This window comes from Oryctolagus cuniculus, chromosome 11 (genome assembly GCF_964237555.1).
Source record: "Oryctolagus cuniculus chromosome 11, mOryCun1.1, whole genome shotgun sequence".
NCBI lineage: Eukaryota > Metazoa > Chordata > Mammalia > Lagomorpha > Leporidae > Oryctolagus > Oryctolagus cuniculus.
Window position 1 is genome coordinate 117,327,073 of NC_091442.1, and position 20,754 is coordinate 117,347,826.

Sequence of the window (20,754 nt, forward strand, 5' to 3'; positions counted from 1 at the left end):
GTTCTGCTGAGGCCACCATGTGGAGGGCCTTGGCTCCTGCAGGACTCCAACTTCCTGACAGACCTTGGATCTAGGGCCCCTCCAATTCCCATGGTGTGTGGCCCACGGATCGCACTTCACACACACAGCCTGCTGGGAACAGCTGCCAAAGGACCTGAGGCCTGCAGCCGCCAGGACCCCAGGACTCATCAGATCAGTGGTGAGGGGGCAACAGAGAACTGCAGTAGTCTCCTGTCATTCAGGGTAGCCAACCCTGGCCTGAAAATATCACTGTCTTAACCCTGGCCCCAAAGTCTGCAATTCTGGCAATTCAGATCTGACAAAGAGAAGCCGCAACACTTCTGTCGAGTGAAGAGGTGGAGCCGCCAGGACCCCAGGACTCATCAGATCAGTGGTGAGGGGGCAACAGAGAACTGCAGTAGTCTCCTGTCATTCAGGGTAGCCAACCCTGGCCTGAAAATATCACTGTCTCTTAACCCTGGCCCCAAAGTCTGCAATTCTGGCAATTCAGATCTGACAAAGAGAAGCCGCAACACTTCTGTCGAGTGAAGAGGTGGGGTCACTGTGGCACAGCGAATGACAGCATCCCGTATGGCCCCCACTTCAAGTCCCAGCTACTCCGTTCTTGATCCAGCTCGCCAATGTACCTGAAAAGCAGCGGAAGATGGCCCAGGTACCTGGGCCCCTGCCACCTTCACAGGAGACCTGGATGGAGTTCCAGGCTCCTGGCTTCCCCCTGGCCCAGCTCTGGCTGTTGCAGTCATTTGGGGAGTGAACCACTGGATGAAAGACCTCTCTCTCTCTTTCTTATTTAAAAAAATAAATAAAAAGTGAAAGCTCCTAAGGAAAAAAAATGTATGGTAAGATTTATAGTACAATATTTTTCAGACAGAGTGATCACAGGCAATTAACTTTTAGAGATTGATTTATTTATTTAAGGCAGTTATTTATTTACTTGAGAGGCAGAGAGAGAGAGAGAGAGAGAGAGAGAGAAGGAAGGAAGGAAGGAAGTCTTTCATCCACTGTTTCACTAACCAGATGGCTACAACGGCCGGAGCTGCGCCGATCCGAAGCCAGGAGCCAGGAGCTTCCTCTGGTCTCCCACATGAGTGCAGGGGCCCAAGGACTTGGGCCACCTTCTACTGCTTTCCCAGGCCATAGCAGAGAGCTGGATCTGAAGTGGAGCATCCAGAACTCGAACTGGCACCCATATGAGATGTCAGCACCCATTTGAGATGCCGGCACTGCAGGTGGTGGCTTTACCCACTACACCACAGTGCTGGCCCCAATTAACTTCTATTATAGTATGCTGTTTTAACTTTTTTAAAAACAGATTCATTTATTTGAAAGACAGAGTTACAGAGAGAGAGAGAGACAGAGTCAAGAGCAAGAGCAAGAGAGGTGTATCTTCCATCTTTGGTTCACTCCCAAGATGGCTGCCACAGCCAAGGCTGAGCCAGGCTGAAGCCAGGAGATTCAACTAGGTCTCCTTTTTTTTTTTTTTTTTGTGACAAGCAGAGTGGACAGTGAGAGAGAGAGAAACAGAGAGAAAGGTCTTCCTTTTTGCCGTTGGTTCACCCTCCAATGGCTGGCGCGGCCAGTGCACCGCGCTGATCCGATGGCAGGAGCCAGGTGCTTCTCCTGGTCTCCCATGGGGTGCAGGGCCCAAGCACTTGGGCCATCCTCCACTTTACTCCCGGGCCACAGCAGAGAGCTGGACTGGAAGAGGGGCAACCGGGATCAACTAGGTCTCCTACATGGGGTGCAGGGGCCCAAGTACTTGTGTCATCTTCTGCTACTTTTCCCAGATCATTAGCCAGGGAGCTGGATTGGAAGTGGAGCAGTCAGGACTCGAACTTGCACCCACATGGGATGCTGGCCTTGTGGGCAGCAGCTTACTGCACCATAACACCAGAACCTGTTCTTTTTTGCTAATCTCTTATTCCTAAATGAGAAATGGAATTTTGTCACAGGTATGTATATAGAGGAAAAAACAGAGTATACATACATGGCTTTGGTACTGCCCAAGGCTACAGGCACTCACCAGGGGTCTTGGAACAACAGTCCATGGCTAAATGAAGTTACTGCACAACTCAAATCCCAGCATAGAGCTGGTCTACAGAGGAGGCCCTGGTCCTGGGGTTCCAAGGTCTCTGCGTTCCCAACTCCTATGCCCACCACTCAGAGTGGGATAGGCCATACAGCCACTGGGCAGCTGGGGAAGCCCTGCGTGTGCTTCCTGGCAATGCTATGCAACAGACAGGAGGTGATGGGAGCACAGGCAGGACACGCTATAGTGTCCCTGCTCTCGCAGCAGGCTCCTCTGGGTGGGCGATGAATTCTCTGTGAGGAAGTGAATGCTTTTATGACATCTCTACACGTGGACTGCTTACCGTCCAGCTAGGCTAGGAGAAGGGATGCTCTCCCTCCTGTGGGGCAGGGAGACAGGCACATCCTGTGGGGGTGTCCACTCTGGCTCCAGCCTGGGGCACTGCAAGCCCCACCCTGGCAACTCTTGTTGCTGTGAATGGAGCCTTTGGATGAGGTTTTAAGCCCCACAATCAGCCCCACCTCTCTGAGCCCATCTACTCTCTGGGGAGAGGGAGGCAGCAGTGTGGGGGCAACTCATGTGTCTCATTCACCTTCACACCCATGTCCCCAGCAGAGAGAGAGAAAGAGAGGGAAGGAAGCAGGAGAGGAGGGAGGGAGAGAGGGGAAGGGGGAAGGGGAGAGAAGGGAAGAGAAAGAGAGAGGGAGAGGGAGAGGTGGGGGAGAGAGAAGAGGAGAGAGAGAGAGAAGAGGAGAGAGAGAGAGAAGAGGAGAGAGAGAGAAGGGGAGAGAGAGGGAGGGGAGAGAGAGAGAGAGAAGAGGAGAGAGGGAGGGAGGCAGGGGGAGGGAGAGAGGAAACAGATCGACTCTCAATGGGTCCAGGAGAGTAATGAGGCCAGCCTGTCTGGGTGTGAGTTCTGACAAGCAAAGCTTCTTTCTACACCGACCAGACCAGACTGACTCGTGGCAGGACAGGGCGAGGCACCTGCGGCAAGGCCCCACCCAAGGACACAGACAGGGGAGCTGGGAGCACCTTCCCAAGCGGCCCCTTTCTCCTTCTGGGCCTCCTCGCCCTGGCTCTGCCGGCTGCTCTGAGAACTCGGCAGGTGCAGGTATGCAGTGGCACTGCTCCCCGTTGCCAAGCCAACCCAGGAGACTGGGATGGTTGCTTAGCAACCCCTCCCTCATAGACTCCTCTCCCTCCCAGCCTTTGAGGCCTTTCTTCTTTGAAGAGAACAATGAGGCCTGCGAGCAGAGGACTGCGGCGCCTACCTTCCCGCCGCCAATGCCCATGCCGCAGTTGTTGAGCTTGAGCTCCTGCAGGCTGAAGCAGGCTGGGCTCTTGAGCAGGGCCTCGAAGCCTCGCACGCCATCGGGTCCAAACGCGTTGTCACTCAGGTCCAGCTCCACCAGCTGGGCCCCAGCTGTGACGAGTCCTTCCCCTAGGGAGATCTGGACAAGGGAACGCAGGTCACTTTCACAGCGCTGCCTCTGTGCTGGGCTCAGTCCAGCCCTCAGGGCACCCAGAGGAGGGGGCAGCAGGCAGACACAGCCTACTTCAGTGCAGAGCCTTCCAATCACACAACCGCGACTGGAAACCCTGCACAGGGCTCCTAGCAGCCAGGGAGTAGGGTCTGAGTGGTCTGGGAAGACCCCCTGAAGGAGGTGGCATTTGAGCTCAGTCTGGAGTCAGCCAGTCCACACGAAAGGAGGAGGGCAGCAGTAAAGACATGAGCGTGAAGCAGCATGCCGTGTGCCGGAGCAAGGAGCTGGTAAACCCGAAAGGACACCAATCAATGGGTGAGCTCTGGCTGGAAGCAAGGGGTCACATAAGGCAAGAGCCTTAAACACCAGGCCAGGAACTGGGCCTAAGCCTGAGAGCGAGAGACTCTGATGGCCACGGAACACGCAGGGAAGGTCCTTAAGGCAGACAGTCGGGCAGAGGGAGGCTGGAGGCTGTGCGCCCCCTGGGAGTACAAGGTGGCACTGGTTGGTGTGGCAGAAGTGAAAGAGGAACCTGGGCCTCCGTGCAGCGAAGGGAGGCTGCAGAAATGGATGTGGGGGGAAGGGGGCCCCACAAAGGCCTCCAGGGACTCAGCGGGTAACTGGGCAAATGGAGGTGGACAGGGACCGGATTTGGCAGGAGGACACTGAGCTCTCCTGGGAACCCCTCTGGCTGGGGACACCCACAGTCCCCAGGGAGATGGTCACGGAGAGAAGGCTCAGAGAACTGGAGGCAGAAGTGGGCTGGGCTGCAGCCGACAGGGACAGAAACACAGAGGGGAGGCCGTCCACACACAGACCGGGGCGTGGTTGCTGTGGCCGTTTCTACTGCCCTCCTCCCTCACTAAACAAGGGCAAGTGTTCTCAGGCTGCCCTGTGCTTGGTGATCTGGCCCCAACCAATGCCCAGCCCCTCACCCTCCCCGCAGGTCATGCCACCCTGACCTCTAACTCTCTTCTCCCTTCTCCAGATTCACTCTCACCGCCAGGAGCATGGAGATAAACCTCCTCAAAGCCTGGGAAGTTAAATGCTGCAGCTCAGTAAAGCATCTCACGCAGCAGAGTCCGGCAGCACGCGCCGAGCCGGGCCGTTCCTCCCTCTTCTAACTCAAGACCCTCTATTCGTAAGCACCCAAATGGATGCATTTAACCTGCATCCTGACCCCTAGCCTCACCTGGTCGTGTCCACCCCTCCAGGCAAGGGCCCTAACTCCAGCAGCTCTGAGGCCTCCTCTAACTTCTACCCAGAGAGCCTCACTCTGGGACCCTGACAGTGCCCGGCACCGTGGCCTGTGCCTGCAGAAGTGAGGTCAGTGCACGGGCGTGTCTGGAGGCCCTGTCCCGGATGGAAGGGGGAAGACCTGAGAAGGAGCAAGGGTGTGGCCCAGGTAAGGGACTCCACCACACCAAAGAGCCCGCTGACCCGCAGCAAACACCTGCCCCAAGCCCCACAAGTGGGAATCGGAAAGCGGAGGCAGAGAGAAGCAGAAAGAGGAAGCAGGGTAAAGGGAGAATCCACGGCCTCAGGGTGCAGGGGTGGTGGTGCCAGGAAAGAACGGCAGTTGTGCAGTACGAGTCAAACCCCCCAGCTCAGGAAGAACCCGGGACGCCCTAGCCCACCCCACTTCCTCCCTCTGGCTCCCTCCCGTGACCGCCTGTGCTCTCAGCAGCCCTCACACAGGGGAAACCCTGGTTTTGCATGACTTCCATTTCAGCATCTCAGCCATCAAGGGCTCAGCTTCCAGAAAGAACACAGTGTGAGGAGGGCTCCTGTGCCGGGCGTTCACTCACCAGGGCTGGCGGGATCTCGGAGCGCAGCCTCCCTGTGAACATATCGCTCCAGTGGCATCGCTGTGGCGGGACAAGAGAAGAGTTAGCTGCAGACCCTGGAAGAGGCCTGAATGGAGAAGCCCCGCCAGCGAGCAGGGCCGCACTCAGCATTAGACAAGCTGGGACCGCTGAGCCTCCCACTCACAGCCTTCTTACTTTGGGCTCTGTCAGTGAAAAGCTGGACCACCCTGGCTGGCTGGACCAGAACACCCGTCCACAAGTCAGGGGCCCCTAAGGACCAGGCGGGCTCAGCAGAAGTCTCAGGAAAATCCCCAGTCTGTCTGACTTTCTGGTCTGACAGGTGACGGATGAACTGGAACATCAGCAATGCAGGACTTAGTGCCACAGTTCCCCCATCCGTCTGACCAGCTCCAGAAGATGGCCTGTCTGGGGCTGCTGCGTCGCCCAATCAACGGAAAACAGCATCAGGCTCAGAGTCTGACATGGTAACACCAAATCAGAAATCAGTGACACTGTATTATCTCCTTTACTGAAGGATGTGGGCTTTCCCTTCATAGAAGGTACTTAAAAGTTGGCGGATTTAAAGAAGGTATCAGGCAAATGTCACAAAGATGACAGCCACCTAACTTGGTCATGTGTTCACACTGGCCAGAATTTGGTCTCCAAGCACACAGCCCTATCCCCAACTCTGGTTACTGTCCTCTCAGTCCGGTGTTCTGGACCAAACCTGGGATGGACAGCACACAGGGAAAGCCACCTTCTCCTGAACATCCAGTCCTTACACATGCAAACCAAACCCAACCTTATGTTCCAGGGAAGTTGGTTTATGTAGAAAACTTCTCACGACCTCCAATAAGCAAATCATGAACACCCAGGGGCCTCTGCTGGCTATCCCACATACTGGGTCTGCTTGGTGAGTTACTCTTGCATGCAGGTTCTTAGGGCCAAGAACAGGCAGCCACAACCTGAGTGCTACAGTCATTTACAACACCGGCATCGCACCCAAACTCCCAAACCAAAGTCCAGGGACTGAAGGTTCATCAAGAGACACCAGGGAACAGGGCCTGGGTTCCAGTCCTGACTTAGCTGACGCCCCTCTGGTCCCTGGTGCCACCTCTGAAATAAGCCTTTAGGCCTCAACAATCCCCAAGGGAACAGCAGAGAAGTTAGGAGCTCAGGCTGACATCTGCTCCTTGTGTGACCCTGGGCTGACCTTCTCTCACCTGTCAAGACCTCATTTGCACACCTGCTGCAGCGGGGCGATAACATCTTATCCTGCATCAGCACTAGGCCAGACACTGCAGGCCATCAGGGGCAGCTCCTCCCCTCTCCCCACCCCGTGCTGCTTCCTGCACAGGAGACAAAACGCACACGGCACTGCCATTGGCCAAGTTCTCTCAGGACAAACTGTGCAGGAGGATGAGCTCCATTTTCTAAAGGAGCCCAAGGGCCAAGTTCAGTGCAAGGCCTCAGAACAGACAAGGTGGTGTCCCGGGGCCCTGGGTGCTGAAGTCCAGCTCCTGCTGTGTCCTGCAGCCTGCAGGTCCAGCCCCTGCATCCCTGCTCCTCACAGGTCACAGGGGGAGGGGGGGGGAGTTCTTTCGCCCAGGCCATGGGTAAAGGAGCAGAAACAACTGCTGTTTTGACTGTTACCCTGACTGTGATCTCCCTAAGGACAAATGGCAGAGACCACATGGGAACTCGCTGGCAGGCCCTTTGGGGCAAGTCCACTTTGTTTCTCCTCACGCCCCCAGCCCCACATTCCTTCCCCTCAAAGGCGACAGTGCTACCATGGAAATAACACTAGACTTGGGTGTGTAACAGGTGGCCTGGCGACACATCAACATTATGACTGGGCTACTGAACCAGCCCTCTGAGCCCCAGTGCTCCTGACTGTCCAAATGGAGACTCAACCCATCCTCATACCTGGGTCGTGAGGATTAAATGACACCTGACAAAGACGCGAGTGCAAGCCTGTCCCCGGAGACTGTGGCATGCTAACAGACACTGGGAACCCAGGGCAGGAGGGAACATACAGTGACACCCTCCTCGCCTCTGACATTTCGAACACAGCACACTGAAAGGCTGGCATTGTGGCCAGTGGGTTAAGCTGCCATTTGTGACACTGACAATCCATAGTGGAGCAGCTGCTTTGCTTCCGATCTAGCTTCCTGCTAATGCACCTGGGAAGGCAGGAGATGATGGCCCAAGTACTTGGACCCCTGTCACTCACTTAGGAGACAAGGAGGGAGTTGCAGGCTCCTGGCTTTGGCCTGGCCCAGCCCTGGCTGTTGTAGCCATTTGAGGAGTGAACCAGTGGATGGAGGATATGCCTGTCTGCTGATCTGCCTTTCAAATAAATATTTTTTTAAGATTTATTTTATTTATTTGAAAGGCAGAGTTACAGATAAGGAGGGAGAGACAAAGAGAAAAATATTCTCCATCCCCTGGTTCACTCCCCAAATGGCCCCAACAGCTAGGGTCTGATAAAGACAGGAGCTTCCTCTGGGCCTCCCACATGGGTGAAGGGCCCAAGGACTCAGGCTATCTTCCACTGCCTTCCCAGGTGCATCAGCACGGAGCTAGATTAGAAGAGGAACAGCCAGGCCAACGACTGGCCCATGTGGGATGCCAGCATCGCAGGTAGCAGCTTTTACCCACTACCCTACAGGGTCAGCCCAACCCCCCCCCCCCCCCAAAAGAAAAAAACACCACACTGGTGTTCACTGGAGCCTACTGTGGGAACACTAGAAGAATCTGAACTGACCTTTTGGCTGATAAAGGAGGGCACTACTTGAATCTAACATTTTAGAAAGCATTTGCTGGAACCAGTGTTACGGTACAGGTTAAGTCACCACTTGCAATGATTACACGCCATATCTGAGTGACGGTTTGAGTCCTAGCTATTCCACTTCTGATCCAGCTCCCTGCTAACACACCTGCAAAGGCAGCAGGTAATGGCCCAAGAGGTTGGGCCCCTGCTACTCACACAGAGACTAAGATGGAGTTCTAGGCCCCTGGCTTCAACCTGGCCCAGGCCTGGCTGTTGTAGCTGTTTGAGGAGTGACCAGCGGATGAACACCTACCTGTCTGTCCCCTCCTCCTGTCATTCTGCCTTTCGAACAAATAAATCTTAAGGGAAAAGAAAAAGCAAGCACCTGCCGCCTCAGCTGAGGAGTGCATGTAGCAGGCAGCCTCCGGCCGCAGTACCTTCCCACTCCACTGCAGCATTATCTGAGGCCTGGCCATTCTGGCCTTTTCTTCTTCTTCCTCTTTTTCTAGATTTATTTTATTTATATGAAAGGCAGAGCTAGAGAGAGAGAGAGAGAGAGAGAGAGAGAGAGAGAGGTGTTTCATCTGCTGATTCATTCCTCAAATGGGCCCAACAGCCAGGGCTGCACCAGGCCCAACCCAGGAGCCAGGAGCCTCCTCGGGGCCTCCCAGCTGGATGCACAGGCCCAAGCACCCAGGCTACACCCTCTGCTGCTTTTCCCAGGTGCACAGCAGGGAGCTCGATTGGAAATGGAGTACCTCGGACTTGAACTGGCAGCCACATGGATTGCAGGCATGGGAGGCAGCGGCTTCACCCATTATACAATACCAGAACCTTACTGGTGTTTTTTTAATAAGTATTTTATTGGGGCTGCTGTTGTGGGGTAGTGGGTAAAGCCAATGCCTACAGGATCAGCATCCCATATGGGCGCAGGTTTAAGTCCTGGCTGCTCCACTTCTTATCCGATTCCCTGCTAATAACCTGGGAAAGCAGCAGAGGATGGCCCAAGTGCTTGCACCCCTGCACCCATGTGGGAGACCCGGAAGAAGCTCCTGGTTCCTAGCTTTGGATCAGCCCAGCTCTGGCAGTTGCAGCCATTTGGGGAGTGAACCAGCGGATGGAAGACCTTGCTATCTGTCTATGTCTCTGTCTTTTAAATAAAGAAAGATTTATTTATTTGAAAGAGTTAGAAACAGAAGGAGAAAGAGAGAGAGAGAGAGAGAGATCTTCCATCTATAGGTTCACTCTTTCAAACGGCTGCATCAGCTGGGGCTGGGGCAGGCTGAAGGAAGGAGCCTGGAGCTCCATCCAAGTCTCCTACATGGGTACAGGGCCCAAGGACTCGGGCCATCTGCTGCTGCTTCCCCAGGTGCATCAGCAGGGAGCTGGACTGAAACTGGAACAGCTGGCACAAATCGGCACTCAGATGTGAGTCACAGATGTGCTGTCGTAGGCTGAAGCAGTGGCAGCTAAACCCACTGTGCTACAACGATGCTGGATATTTCTGCCCAATGGAAGCTTTGGCCACCTCCTCATGGGCAATCTTGGCTTTGGATCCCGACCTGCATGAGTCCATCAGCAATGCCTGTCAGTCAGAGGCACCTGCTGGCTGATTTTGAGCCCTTCCCTCCTTGGGTGTCAGACAACAGGGCAGTAACCAGGGAGGATCTGGACACAGGGAGGTGTTGTGACAGTATGAGGCTTGTCTACAACCAGCCTGTGCCTCCTGGCCCTGCAGAACTCACCTTCAACTCCGACTTCTTCTCTAAGGCCTTGGCAATGACCCTGGCTGCTTCTACACCCACTGTGTTGCCCTCTAGGCGCAGAGCCTCCAAGCCATCGAATTCTTCAATCTCTTTAATCACATCTTTGGCTGCAGGAAACCAAAGAACAGAAGCTTAGATTTTGGAGTCATGATTAGCTGAGGTAGCAGAAAGCTCACAGCCACCATGCCACTCATACACTCCAATACTTCCAGCACTCCTACCATGTGCTGGCCCTGGCTTACAGAGGACAATCAGACAGGCTCACAGTTCAGCAGGGACACAGCTCTGCAAACAATTCCCTAGAATGAATGTTAACAAGGCATATACAAAAGGCCAGGCCTGAGAGGCAATGCAAAGAGCAATTGGCTGCTTGAAGCAAAGACTTCACCAAGCAGGTATGGGTGTGCACACCAGGCCATGCATGGAAACAGCACCCAAGTCAGGGCACCAGAAGGTACGACACAAATGCCTCACTGTTAGATGACTCATGGGTGGGGTGTTCGTTCATCACGATTGTACTATGATGAAAAATTCCAAACCATCTAAACAGGCATCAAGAAAGGCAAGGTTGGGGCCAGCACTGCCACTACCTGCGACACCAGTATCCCAACTGAGAACAGATTTCAAGTCCCGGTTGCTCCACTTCTGATCCAGCTCCCTGAAAATGCACCCTGGAAAGCAGCAGATGGTCCAAGTACCTGGGCCCCTGCACTCACATGGGAGACCCGGAGGAAGCTCCTGGCTCTTGGCTTTAGGGCTTCCAGCCCTGGCCACTGTGGCCATCTGGAGAGTGAACCAGCAGATGGAAGTACTCTCTCATTCATTCTCTCTCTCTCTCTCTCTCTCTGACTTTCAAATAAATAAATAAGTCTTTACCAAAAAAAGATAGGTCAGGGGCTGGCAAAGTGGCACAGTGGGTTAAGCACCTGCCTGCAACACTAGCATCCCAAATGAGCACAGGTTTGAGTCCCAGCTGCTCACTTCTGACCTAGCTCCCTGTTAATACACCTGGACAAGTGGTAGACAATGGCCCCTGCTACCCACATGGGAGACCCAGGAATTCCAGGCTCCTGGCTTCAGCCCTGGTTGTCACAGCAATTTGTGGAGTGACCCAGCAACGGAATCTCTCTCTCTGCCTTTCAAATAAATAAATGCATCTTTCAAAATAAATTAAAAAAATTTTAAGAAGGATAGGACAGGTCAGGGGCTAGGAATTCTGGCGTAATTACTTAAGACTGAGTTCCTGGTTCCTTGCTTGAGCCTGACCCAGCCCTGATTGTCATGGGCATTTTGGGAGTGAACCAGCAGATGAGAGATCTATCTCTTTCCCAGACTCCCTCTCCCTCTTCCCCTCAGATTAAAAAAATAATAATAATTCATGTTCTAATTACAAGTGAAAAAACAAGGTTCTCTAATAATGTTCATTCTGCTCACACTTTAAAAATGTGATATGTGAGGGCCAGCACTGAGGCATAGTGGCTAAAGCTGCCGCCTGCAGTGCCGGCATTCCATATGGGAATTGGTTTGAGTCCCGGGTGCTCCACTGCCGATCTAGCTCTCTGCTGTGGCCTGAGAAAGCAGAAGATGGCCCAAGTGCTTGGGTCCCTGCACTCATGTGGGAGACCCAGAAGAAGGCTTGGCTCCTGGCTTCGGATCAGCCCAGCTACAGCCATTGTGGTCTTTATGGGAGTGAACCAGCAGAAGGAAGACCTCTCTCTCTGCCTCTGCCTCTCTGTAACTCTACTTTTCAAATCAATCAATAAATATTTTATTAAAAAAAAAAAGTGATATGTATTCACAAACACACCAAATACACCAAAACTAACAACAGTTACATCCTTGATTGTGTGGGAAGAACAGTTATGTTCCCCTCCCCCTTTCTATCAGTTTCTATATTCTACAACACATATTAATTTTTCATAAAGATTTATTTATTTATTTGAAAGGCAGAGTCACAGAGAGGCAGAGGCAGAGAGACATCCTCCAGCCGCTGGTTTACTCCCCAAATAGCCCCAACGGCCGGATCTGCACTCCAAACCGAAGCCAGGAACCAGGAGCCTCCTCCAGGTCTCCCACGCAGGCACAGGGGCCCAAGGGCTTAGGCCATCCTCCACTGCTTTCCCAGGCCATAGTAGAGAACTGGATCAGAAGAGGAGCAGCTGGGACCTGAACTGGCATCCATATGGGATGCTGGCACTGCAGGCAGTGGCCTTACCCACTACTCCACAGCGCTGGTCCCATATTAATTTTATAATCTAAACAAAAGCATACAAGTTGGGGCTGGCATTGTAGCAGTGAGTGAAGCTGCAACCTGAGACACAGATTCCCATACTGGAGCACCAGTTCAAGTCCCGGCTGCTCCACTTCTGATCCAGCTCCCTGCTAATGGCCTGGGAAGGCAGCGGATGACAAACCAAGTGCTTGGGCCCCTGCCAGCCAGGTGGAAGACCCAGATGGCGTTCTTGGCTCCCAGCAGTGCCCTAGTCCAGACCTCACTATCTACAGACCTGGTGATCAGTGAGTGATGCTCTCTAGCCCGTGCAGACACCAGAAGCAGGTATACCTGCGTTCTGTCCCCAGTTCCTCTACCCACAGCTGTGCTCCTGGGAAGTTATCACCACCTCCTTGAGCCTCAATTTTCCCATGTGCGAAACAGGGATAAAACTTCTACCAAGGAATTCTGACAGGAAACTGAGATACTACTGGCATGGCACTTACTCCTAGCCTGACATGGTGTTCAATAGATGACATTTCATAGCAAATCCGTGCTTCCTGACTGAACTGTGTCTACTCAGACCTGTCTGAGTCATCAGCTGGGGGCACTGGCATGGCCTGAGACACTGTCTGTGCTGAGACGCTTCTGAGTGTTACTAAGAATGCCTGGACCCCCATGAAGCCCTACTCTACCCGGGTTACCAGGACAGCTGGGTAGGAACGGGGTTGATGAGCTCCATCATGATAAAAGCAGCATAGCTTTGGAAGGTTCCAGTCCTGCCCCTGCTCAGTCATCATTAGCCAGCTTTGCAGGGAGCGTAGGTAAGGAATCTAAGCACTTTAAGTTAGGTGGCAATGCAGAAGGTCACTGTACACTCGTTTGGGGCCCGTTCACCTTGTGGCATGAATAAACAATCTGTGAACTGCCAGAAAGAGCAGCACAGGCACAGGGATTCCACAGGACCCCATTAAATCCTGGCTCTGCTACTGACGAGACGCGGGATCTCCGGCAGGCTACCAAGGCCTCCTAAGTCCTTTTTCTTCATTTATAAAAAGGCAATATTTCCACCTGCCTCCCACGGGGATGATGGGAGGATTATCAGTGATGAAAGCACAGGGAGGGGGCTGGCAGTGTGGCTTAGTCACCGCCTACCATGCTGGTATTCCGGCAGACACGAGTTGTGTCCCAGCTGTTCCAGCTCCGATCCAGCTACCTGCTAATAGCCTGGGAAAAGCAACAGAAGATGGCCCAAGTGCTTGGGTCCCTGCCACCCACATGGGAGACCTGGATGAAACATCTGGCTTCTTCCTGGCCCAGTCCTGGCTGTTGCGGCCATCTGGGGAGTGAGCCAGCAGATGGAAGACCTCTCTCTCTGTAACTCTTTAAAATCAATAAATCTTAAAAATAAAGTATAGAAAGAACTGTGGAAACCATACAGCCCCGTAGAGATGTGAGCAGTATGCATCACTACACTCCCAGCAAGCCAAGGTCTCTGGCCCGGGGCAGGGAAGCAAGGCTGCCTACACACCAGGATAACCAGGCAACTCCAGACCAGTTTCCCTGGTTGCACCAGAACAAGAGATCGCAGAAGTACAGACACAGGTGCCTTCACTGCCGACACCAGGGGACTCTGGGTTGGTCATGCCAGCAGACTTGGCCAGAGATGGAAAGATAGGACCTGCATTCCAGTTACTGGTTCTCTGGAGTCTGGTGCTTTCTTGCACACATACACACAAACACACACACACACACACACACACAGAGCAGCAGCAGCAGCACCCATCCCTCTCCCAGGGGCATCTAGCGGCAGGGACCAGAACCTCCCAGGAGGGTCGAGACTATTGTTTTAATTCTGCCCCCCAAGGGCCTTCGCCCTGCCTCCCCCCACGGCAGATATTCCCTGCCATGCCTACGACCTCAGGAGTGAAGCCAGGGAAGTTAAGGCTGTTGGCTCTGAAGCTGCTCATTGTGGCCAGGAAGCCTTCCCATGCTCCTGGGGAAATGAACTAACAGCCTCCCACTAGACTAGGTAGGTCCAGTAACACCGCCCGGGCTACTTGGACAAATAAAGGAGACAGTGCGGCTCAAAGGGCCCACAGTTAGTAAGCGCTCGCCGCACAAGCAGCGCAGGAACTCACCATCCTCTGCAGTGTTGAGTTTGAGACTCTTGCCCTTGAAACTCAGCTGTCCTCCGGCCACCTGGGTTTTGGCCAGGGTCTCTGCTAGTTTGGCGATGTCTTCAGAGGCCATGAGGGCCAAAGTGGCAGGCTCCCCCGGAGATCTGCAAACTGAGAAGCCCCAAGTGGCATTAAAGAAGAGGGATCTCCTGGGAGCCTGGTTGGGGAGGGACAGGAAGGGGCATCAGCCACCTCCTGACCCCACTGGCCCCTGCCACGGGGAACCTAAGAGGTAAACCACTGGGAGGAATGAAAACAGCATTAGAGAAGGCACGGTTCCAGAAAGGTGGAGGCAGCAGGAAAGCAGAAATGTCCAGCGTCAGCCTGGAGGGTCAGCAGCTCCCTAACTCCCTCCTCTGCCAACTGCCCCCACCCCATACCGGGGACACCCACAAAACCAACCCCATGGGAGCCAAGTCCACAGGGTCCACCCAAGCACACACCTGCCTGATCATCCTGGCTGCTCTGTGTCTGAGGGTCCCAGTCCCCAAACAGGACATGGATGTCTATGGGATCCAGGTCATCCATCCCAGGGAATGCCCACCACCCACGCTGGCATGACTAGGGGTGGGGCACAGGGGTCAGCCCACTGCACCTCTGGCTGTAGCCCTGACCAGGAGACTGGGCAAGCCACGGAGGCCTCCCAGGTTCCTAGGAAACCAGAGGACCCTACATCACAACAGCTACCATCACAATAGGCCAATGTACAGAAACAGCAAACTCAAGTTTCTCCAACATTATCCTGACACCAGATGGGCAGGGGTTCCTCCCCACAGAGCACCCAATCACATTTTACCACAGATGTCGGCTAGGTTTGCTCCCACTCAGTTCTGACACTATCTGGAGACACCTGCGACACTGCTCCCCACCTGATGCTAATGCAAGCCCCCGGTAGCTTTACCTGCACTTCTGACTGGGTGGCTGTGAAATAGGTTCCACCAGACAGACTCTCAAACAAGGGCTACACTCACCTATGCTTACCAGTTCAGAGAAGATAAAAAGGATACAAATGATCAGCCTGATGAAGAGATACACGGAACAAGGCACAGGAGAAGGGGGCAGAGTTCCACACCCTCGCTTGCCAGTGCCTTCCTGCCGGGACCACCCTCTACCTGCACAGCTCCCCAGCAGCTCTCCAAAGGCTGCCCTCTGGGTTTCATGGAGGCCCCACAGCACAGGCACGACTGATTAAATCACTGGCCATTGGTGACCAGCTAAACCCACTTCCCAGAGGTTGGGGGTGGGGCTCAACCCTAATCCTGCCTGGGTCTCTCAGGTGACCTGCACCCTCCTGAAGCCACCCAGGATCCCCCAGGCAGTTTTCTGGGCATACAAAAGGCTACAGGACCACCGCCACATCCTGTGTTTGGTTGGGATCGAGTCTTGCCTCTGCTTCCAACCCAGCCTCCTGCTCGTGTGCACCCTGAGAGGCAGCAGGTTTTGGCCCAAGTATTTGGGTTCCTGGCTCTTGCAGGTGTTTGGAGAGTAAACCAGCAGACTGAAGAGATCTCTTTCTCTTTCAAATAAACAAACTTAAAAACTACATAGACGCTTGTCAATTTAGGACGTTAGGTTGAAGGTCCAATTTATATTTTGCACAATCACAGACTGGTACAGTGGTCCACTGCACTTCCCCAGAGAAGAAAGGGCAGGTAGTCTGGGGACCTCAGAAGAGTGACATGGAGGCGAGAACTCGGGGTGCTATCCGCAAGGCCTCCCCCCATCTCCTTCTCAGATTCGGTTGTGACCTCCACCCCAGTCTTCCTCTGGATTCAAATAACCAGCTTCCTACCCCCTCTCCTTATCTAACCCCTCGTCTGCATGCACTGTGTTCATCAGTAAGCCTGAATTACTTCTCTAGGTAAGACAACCAGTCATTCACCACACAGAACTTCCACTGTCTTGACTACTACTGGATACTGGATACTGTTCACGGTTCCAGGAACACAGCAGTAACTGATACAAAAAGAAGCTATGTTCTAAACAGGATACTTAGTATGTCAGACTGGAATAAAAATAAATAAGGGGGAGGGGGGCTCTGACAGTTGCAACTTCAATTAGAAAGGTATCAGGTAAGAAACAATAACCATTTGAAGGCTGTCGGGGAAGAGGCCCAGCATATTGGAGCATTCCCACAAAGGGAGCAGACAGATGGAAGCAGGAGAGGAGAGGAGGGGAGAGTTAACCAAGGGCTCTAAGCATCGTGGCTTTCCCTCCAAGGGGCCCGAGGACCTCCTGGAGGGTCTCCAGCAGAGACCCGACCGGACCAGCGCTTTGACAGCTGCCTAGGGCCCGCCGACGCTCAAGAAATGACGGGACAAAACTGAATAAACTAACGGCGGGGGCGTCCAGACGGGACACGGAACTTCTCGGGGGGTAAGGGGACGACCCTCGGTCCAGGTGGGGAGGGAGGAAGGCACGAGGCACAAGCCGCCCCCTCCCACCCCCAGTCCACTTTAAAGATCAAAACACCGAACCGACCTGCCCAAGGTCGGCACAGGGACTGAGTCCAGAACCGCCCTCTCGCTTCCCGGCAGCAGGGCCGAGACGCCTGGAGGCGCGCATCCACGCGGGCGTGGGCCGGCGGGAGGCGGCCGAGGGCAGGCGCGCCGCGCGGGGACCCGCCCGCCTCGGCCGGCACCGACGCGACGCGGCGCTGCGCGGCCCGCACGCGCGCCCTAGGCCTCAGTTTACCCGCTGCAGAAAGGAGTCAGCGCCACCCGGCCCTCCAAGCTCGCCGCCCAAGGGGCGCCACATCCTCCTCGGCCCGGCTCCAGGGCCGCCCCGCGCCCCCTACCTCAGAGAGCGGAGCGGCGAAGGGACCGGACCCCGACCGTGCCGTGACCAGGCGGCGCCGCCGCGCGGGGTGACCGAGCGACGAGTCCGCCCGCTGGGGCGGGGACGGATTCAGGGTCCGCGTCAGGTCAGGCCGGGGTCGCCGCCTCCGGGCCAGCGGTGCCGATGACCAGCCCACTTAGCCTGTCTACTCTCCCGGGGGCGTCCTCGTGTCTCGCGTGTCCAGCACCACCTGCTCTGCACACGGCAGCGGATGATGGCGGAGGAGGAGGATTTTGAAAGCCGGCAGTTTCTTTCCTTCGATTTGATTTGTTCGAGCCCAGGCCGGCTTCCCTTGGCCCCGCGCGCGCGGCTACTTGGGTATGGAAGTCCAGTTCTCCGGTGCGGGCGCTGCTGGACGCGAGCCGCGGACTACCGATCCCATGAGCCACCGCGCCCCGAGCGCCGGCGCCATGTTCCGGTTCGCTCTCCCCTTCGGCTTTCTGGCTCTTTCTCGCGGAGCCCAAAGGGCGGTATTTAGCGGGAGCGCCCGAGAGACTACAGTTCCCATGGTGCCGTGCGGCCGCGTCCCAGCACTTCCGGGGAGGCCCGCGCTCCCGTTCCCGTAACTTTATTGACAAAAGGCTGGTACTGCCCCAGACTGGCCGAGGGATCTCTTCAGTGAGAAAATGGGGATCCATTTCCTGAAAGACTCTTGGCTTTTTGTTTTTGTTTGGTACCGTGACATTGAAGGAGCATTCGAACACTTCCTCATAAATACCCATAAATGGATTGATAATTAAAAAGGAGACAAAGTTAACTGTAGTGGAGAAATTCTGCGGACGCCCCCTTAATCCACGGGTCCGCGGCGGCATCCGTGACAGAACAGAGCGACACCCACCGCACGCCTGCTGGCGTGATGCCCTGAGGCAGGTGTAGCCTCACTGTCGGGTCAACAGTGCACAAAATCTCCACCGAAGCCGAGAGACGTGCTCCGGAATGACTAGTCCATACGCTTCCAAAGCTGTATGTCAGGGAGCCGCCACCTGCAGTGCCGGCATCCCATACGGCCATCGGTTCGAGTCCCGGCTGCCCCACTTCCAATCCAGCTCTCTGCTGTGGCCTGGGAGAGCAGTAGAAGATGGCCCAAGTCCTTGGGCCCCTGCACCCACATGGGAGACTAGGAAGAAGCTCCTGGCTCCTGGCTTCGGATCCGTCCAGCTCCAGTCGATTTGCCCATTTGGGGAGTGAACCGTCCCATGGAGGACCAGCCTCTCTCTGTCTGCCTTGCCTGTCTGTAATTCTGCCTTTCAAATAATAAATGAATAAATCTTGAAAGAAAGAGAGAAAGAGAGAAAGGAAGAAAGAGAAAGAGAAAGAGAGAGAGAGAGAGAGAGAGAGAGAGAGAGAAAGAAAGAAAGAAAGAAAGAAAGAAAGAAAGAAAGAAAGAAAGAAAGAAAGAAAGAAAGAAAGAAAGAAAGAAACAGCTGTGTCGTGAATGAGAGTCCTGGCTGCTCCTCTTCCTATCAGCCGCTCCTGGCGTCAGCCTGGCCCAGCCCCTGCTCTTGGGGCCTTCGGAGGAGTGAACCAGCAGATGGAAGGCCTCTCTCTACTCCTCTGCCTTTCAAATAAATACATTTTTATTTAGTAAACAACAAAAAAGTGTTTCCCTTAGTTCTGTGAGCCGCTCTAGCAAATGAGTTGAATGGAGTCGTGGGAACTATCAGAATGATTGGCATTGGAGGTGGGAGGGTCATGGAGACTGATGGAGAGCTACCAGTCAGAGGACTGGCCTGGGAAGTGGGGTGCAGTGTTGCTGGGACTGAGCCCTCAGTCTACAGAATCTGATGCCGTCTCCAGCAGCGTCAGAGTTGCAGCGAAGCTGAGGACACCGGCTGGGAGCTTGCTTCCTGGTCGCCACCAACATTTGCAGCCAGAGTTATGCTGCTGAACAACACCCAAGCTAACCAGAGGCGTTGCCCCAGAACTCCCGGATCTGGGCTGGCTCGCCCGACACGCAGAAGCCAACCACTGACATGGGGTGGTGGAAGATAGGAGGTGCTCGTTGCAAAGCGCAGAGCAAGGAGCTGGGCAGCCATTGCTTAATTCCCAGCCCCCCCTGGCCAGGACTTAGGGGTGAAGGTTCTTATAAACTGAAACTGGGGCTGAGAGGTGCGTGGTCAACTCCTGCACAAGTTCCTGGTTGGTCCGTGGTGCGTGTGACCTTCCTTTGATTGGTTGGTGATGCTGTGTACTCTAGGGAATGTATGGTGGCCAGGCAGGCTCCAGTTGATCTGGGGGGGAGCCGTGTTTCACGTAAGTGGCAGTCACCTTCTGCCCCGGGCCTAAAATTCCCCTACACAAACCCCACCAGACAGTACTGGCCAGTACCTAAGGGTTTATCTACTGGAGAAGCAAATGACTACTTGAGTCCAGTGGTTCGTACCTTCCAGGGTCAGTTACACAACTCTCTCAAGTCAGTGAATTCCTTTTGGTGGAGGACAAGAGGCCGGGTCGTGCCTTCACGTTATAGGGGTTCGGTCTAAGTTACCTCTCCCAACTTGGCCCACACGTCTTCACTTTACCTGTACTTGAGAGCTAAACAGGTCATGTGCCAGATCCCCTCACCTGCAGCTCACGTAAGGAAGTGTGGGCATCATTCCCTTCCTGGCACAGACACACGACCACTGGAGCTCCAGACTGAACATGATCTCTCCTGTCTAAAGGACTGCAGGGGAAGGTCCTCTTCCCCCTCTTCTCTCCTAGTCTGCCTCCAGGGCTGTGTCCAATGTCACACTACACCATCCAGGGGCCTTCCGCGTCACTGCAGCCGGGATCCATCTCACCCTCACCCTCACCCGGGTGCCCGCAGCAAGCTGCACACCTGCACGGGTCCACAAAGTTAAGGGTATTCTTGATGGCTTCCTCTGTGGCCTGAGTGGATCCTGGGGCAGGAACTCCCTCCTTGGCAGTGTCTTTGCTGAGCAGCCAGCCCGCCTTGTCACTGGTGCTTCAGCCTTCCTCATTTGAACCCCATTCCAGTCGGGGTCACACAATGTTTGTTTAGAAGTGAATTTGCGGGGCTGGCACTGTGGCGCAGTAGGTTAAAGCCGCCGCCTGCAGTGCCTGCATCCCATATGGGCGCCAATTCAAGTCCTGGCTGCTCCTCTTCTGATCCAGCTCACTGCTATCACCTGGGGAAGCAGTAAAAGAGGCCCAAGTCCTTGGGCCCATGAACCTGCATGGGAGACCTGGCTTCGGATTGGCGCAGCTCCGGCCGTTGCAGTCATTTGGGGAGTGAACTAGTGGAATGGAAGACCCCTCTCTCTCTCTGTCTCTACCTCTCTCTGTAACTGTCTTTCAAATAAATAAAATAATTCTTAAAAAAAAAAGTGAATTTGCATCATGGAAGGCTGAGGGGCTCCCCGTGGGCTGCGGCTGTGCCCCTGCAGCTAGCACTGATCCATTCCTTTTAGGATTTCCTGGGGGTGGCCCAGGCCCCCTTTTCCAACGGTACTTGAGACTTCCCTTGGCCCTCAGAGAAAGGTGGGTTCTAGGACATCTTCAGCGACTCTTCCCTTCCTCAATAGCTTCTGGATCTTTAGAACTGGAAGGGAGGGGCTGGCATCCTGGAATAGTGGGTTAAGCCACCTTCTTTGACACCTGCATCCCATATGGGCGCTGGTTCGAGTCCCAGATGCCCCAC

General features: G+C 54.5%; 1 protein-coding gene across 5 annotated transcripts in view; it reads right to left on the reverse strand.

Moving 5' to 3' along the window:
* RANGAP1 (Ran GTPase activating protein 1) overlaps window positions 1-17,411 on the reverse strand; it is a 28,808-nt gene extending 11,397 nt beyond the window's left edge. The window contains exons 1-5 of one of the 5 annotated variants that reach the window (XM_008275173.4): window positions 17,071-17,411; window positions 14,235-14,384; window positions 9,861-9,988; window positions 5,343-5,402; window positions 3,322-3,501 (exon numbers count right to left, since the gene is read on the reverse strand). In XM_008275173.4, the coding sequence (XP_008273395.1) occupies window positions 3,322-3,501; window positions 5,343-5,402; window positions 9,861-9,988; window positions 14,235-14,346 (480 nt within the window). In that variant the 5' untranslated portion in view covers window positions 14,347-14,384; window positions 17,071-17,411. Of the gene's footprint in view, window positions 1-3,321; window positions 3,502-5,342; window positions 5,403-9,860; window positions 9,989-14,234; window positions 14,385-14,716; window positions 14,908-16,754; window positions 16,883-17,070 lie in introns of those variants that run through there. The other 4 variants (XM_051834011.2, XM_070052973.1, XM_002721407.5 and 1 more) reach the window with 4 other exon arrangements.
* Window positions 17,412-20,754: the final 3,343 nt, after the last annotated feature.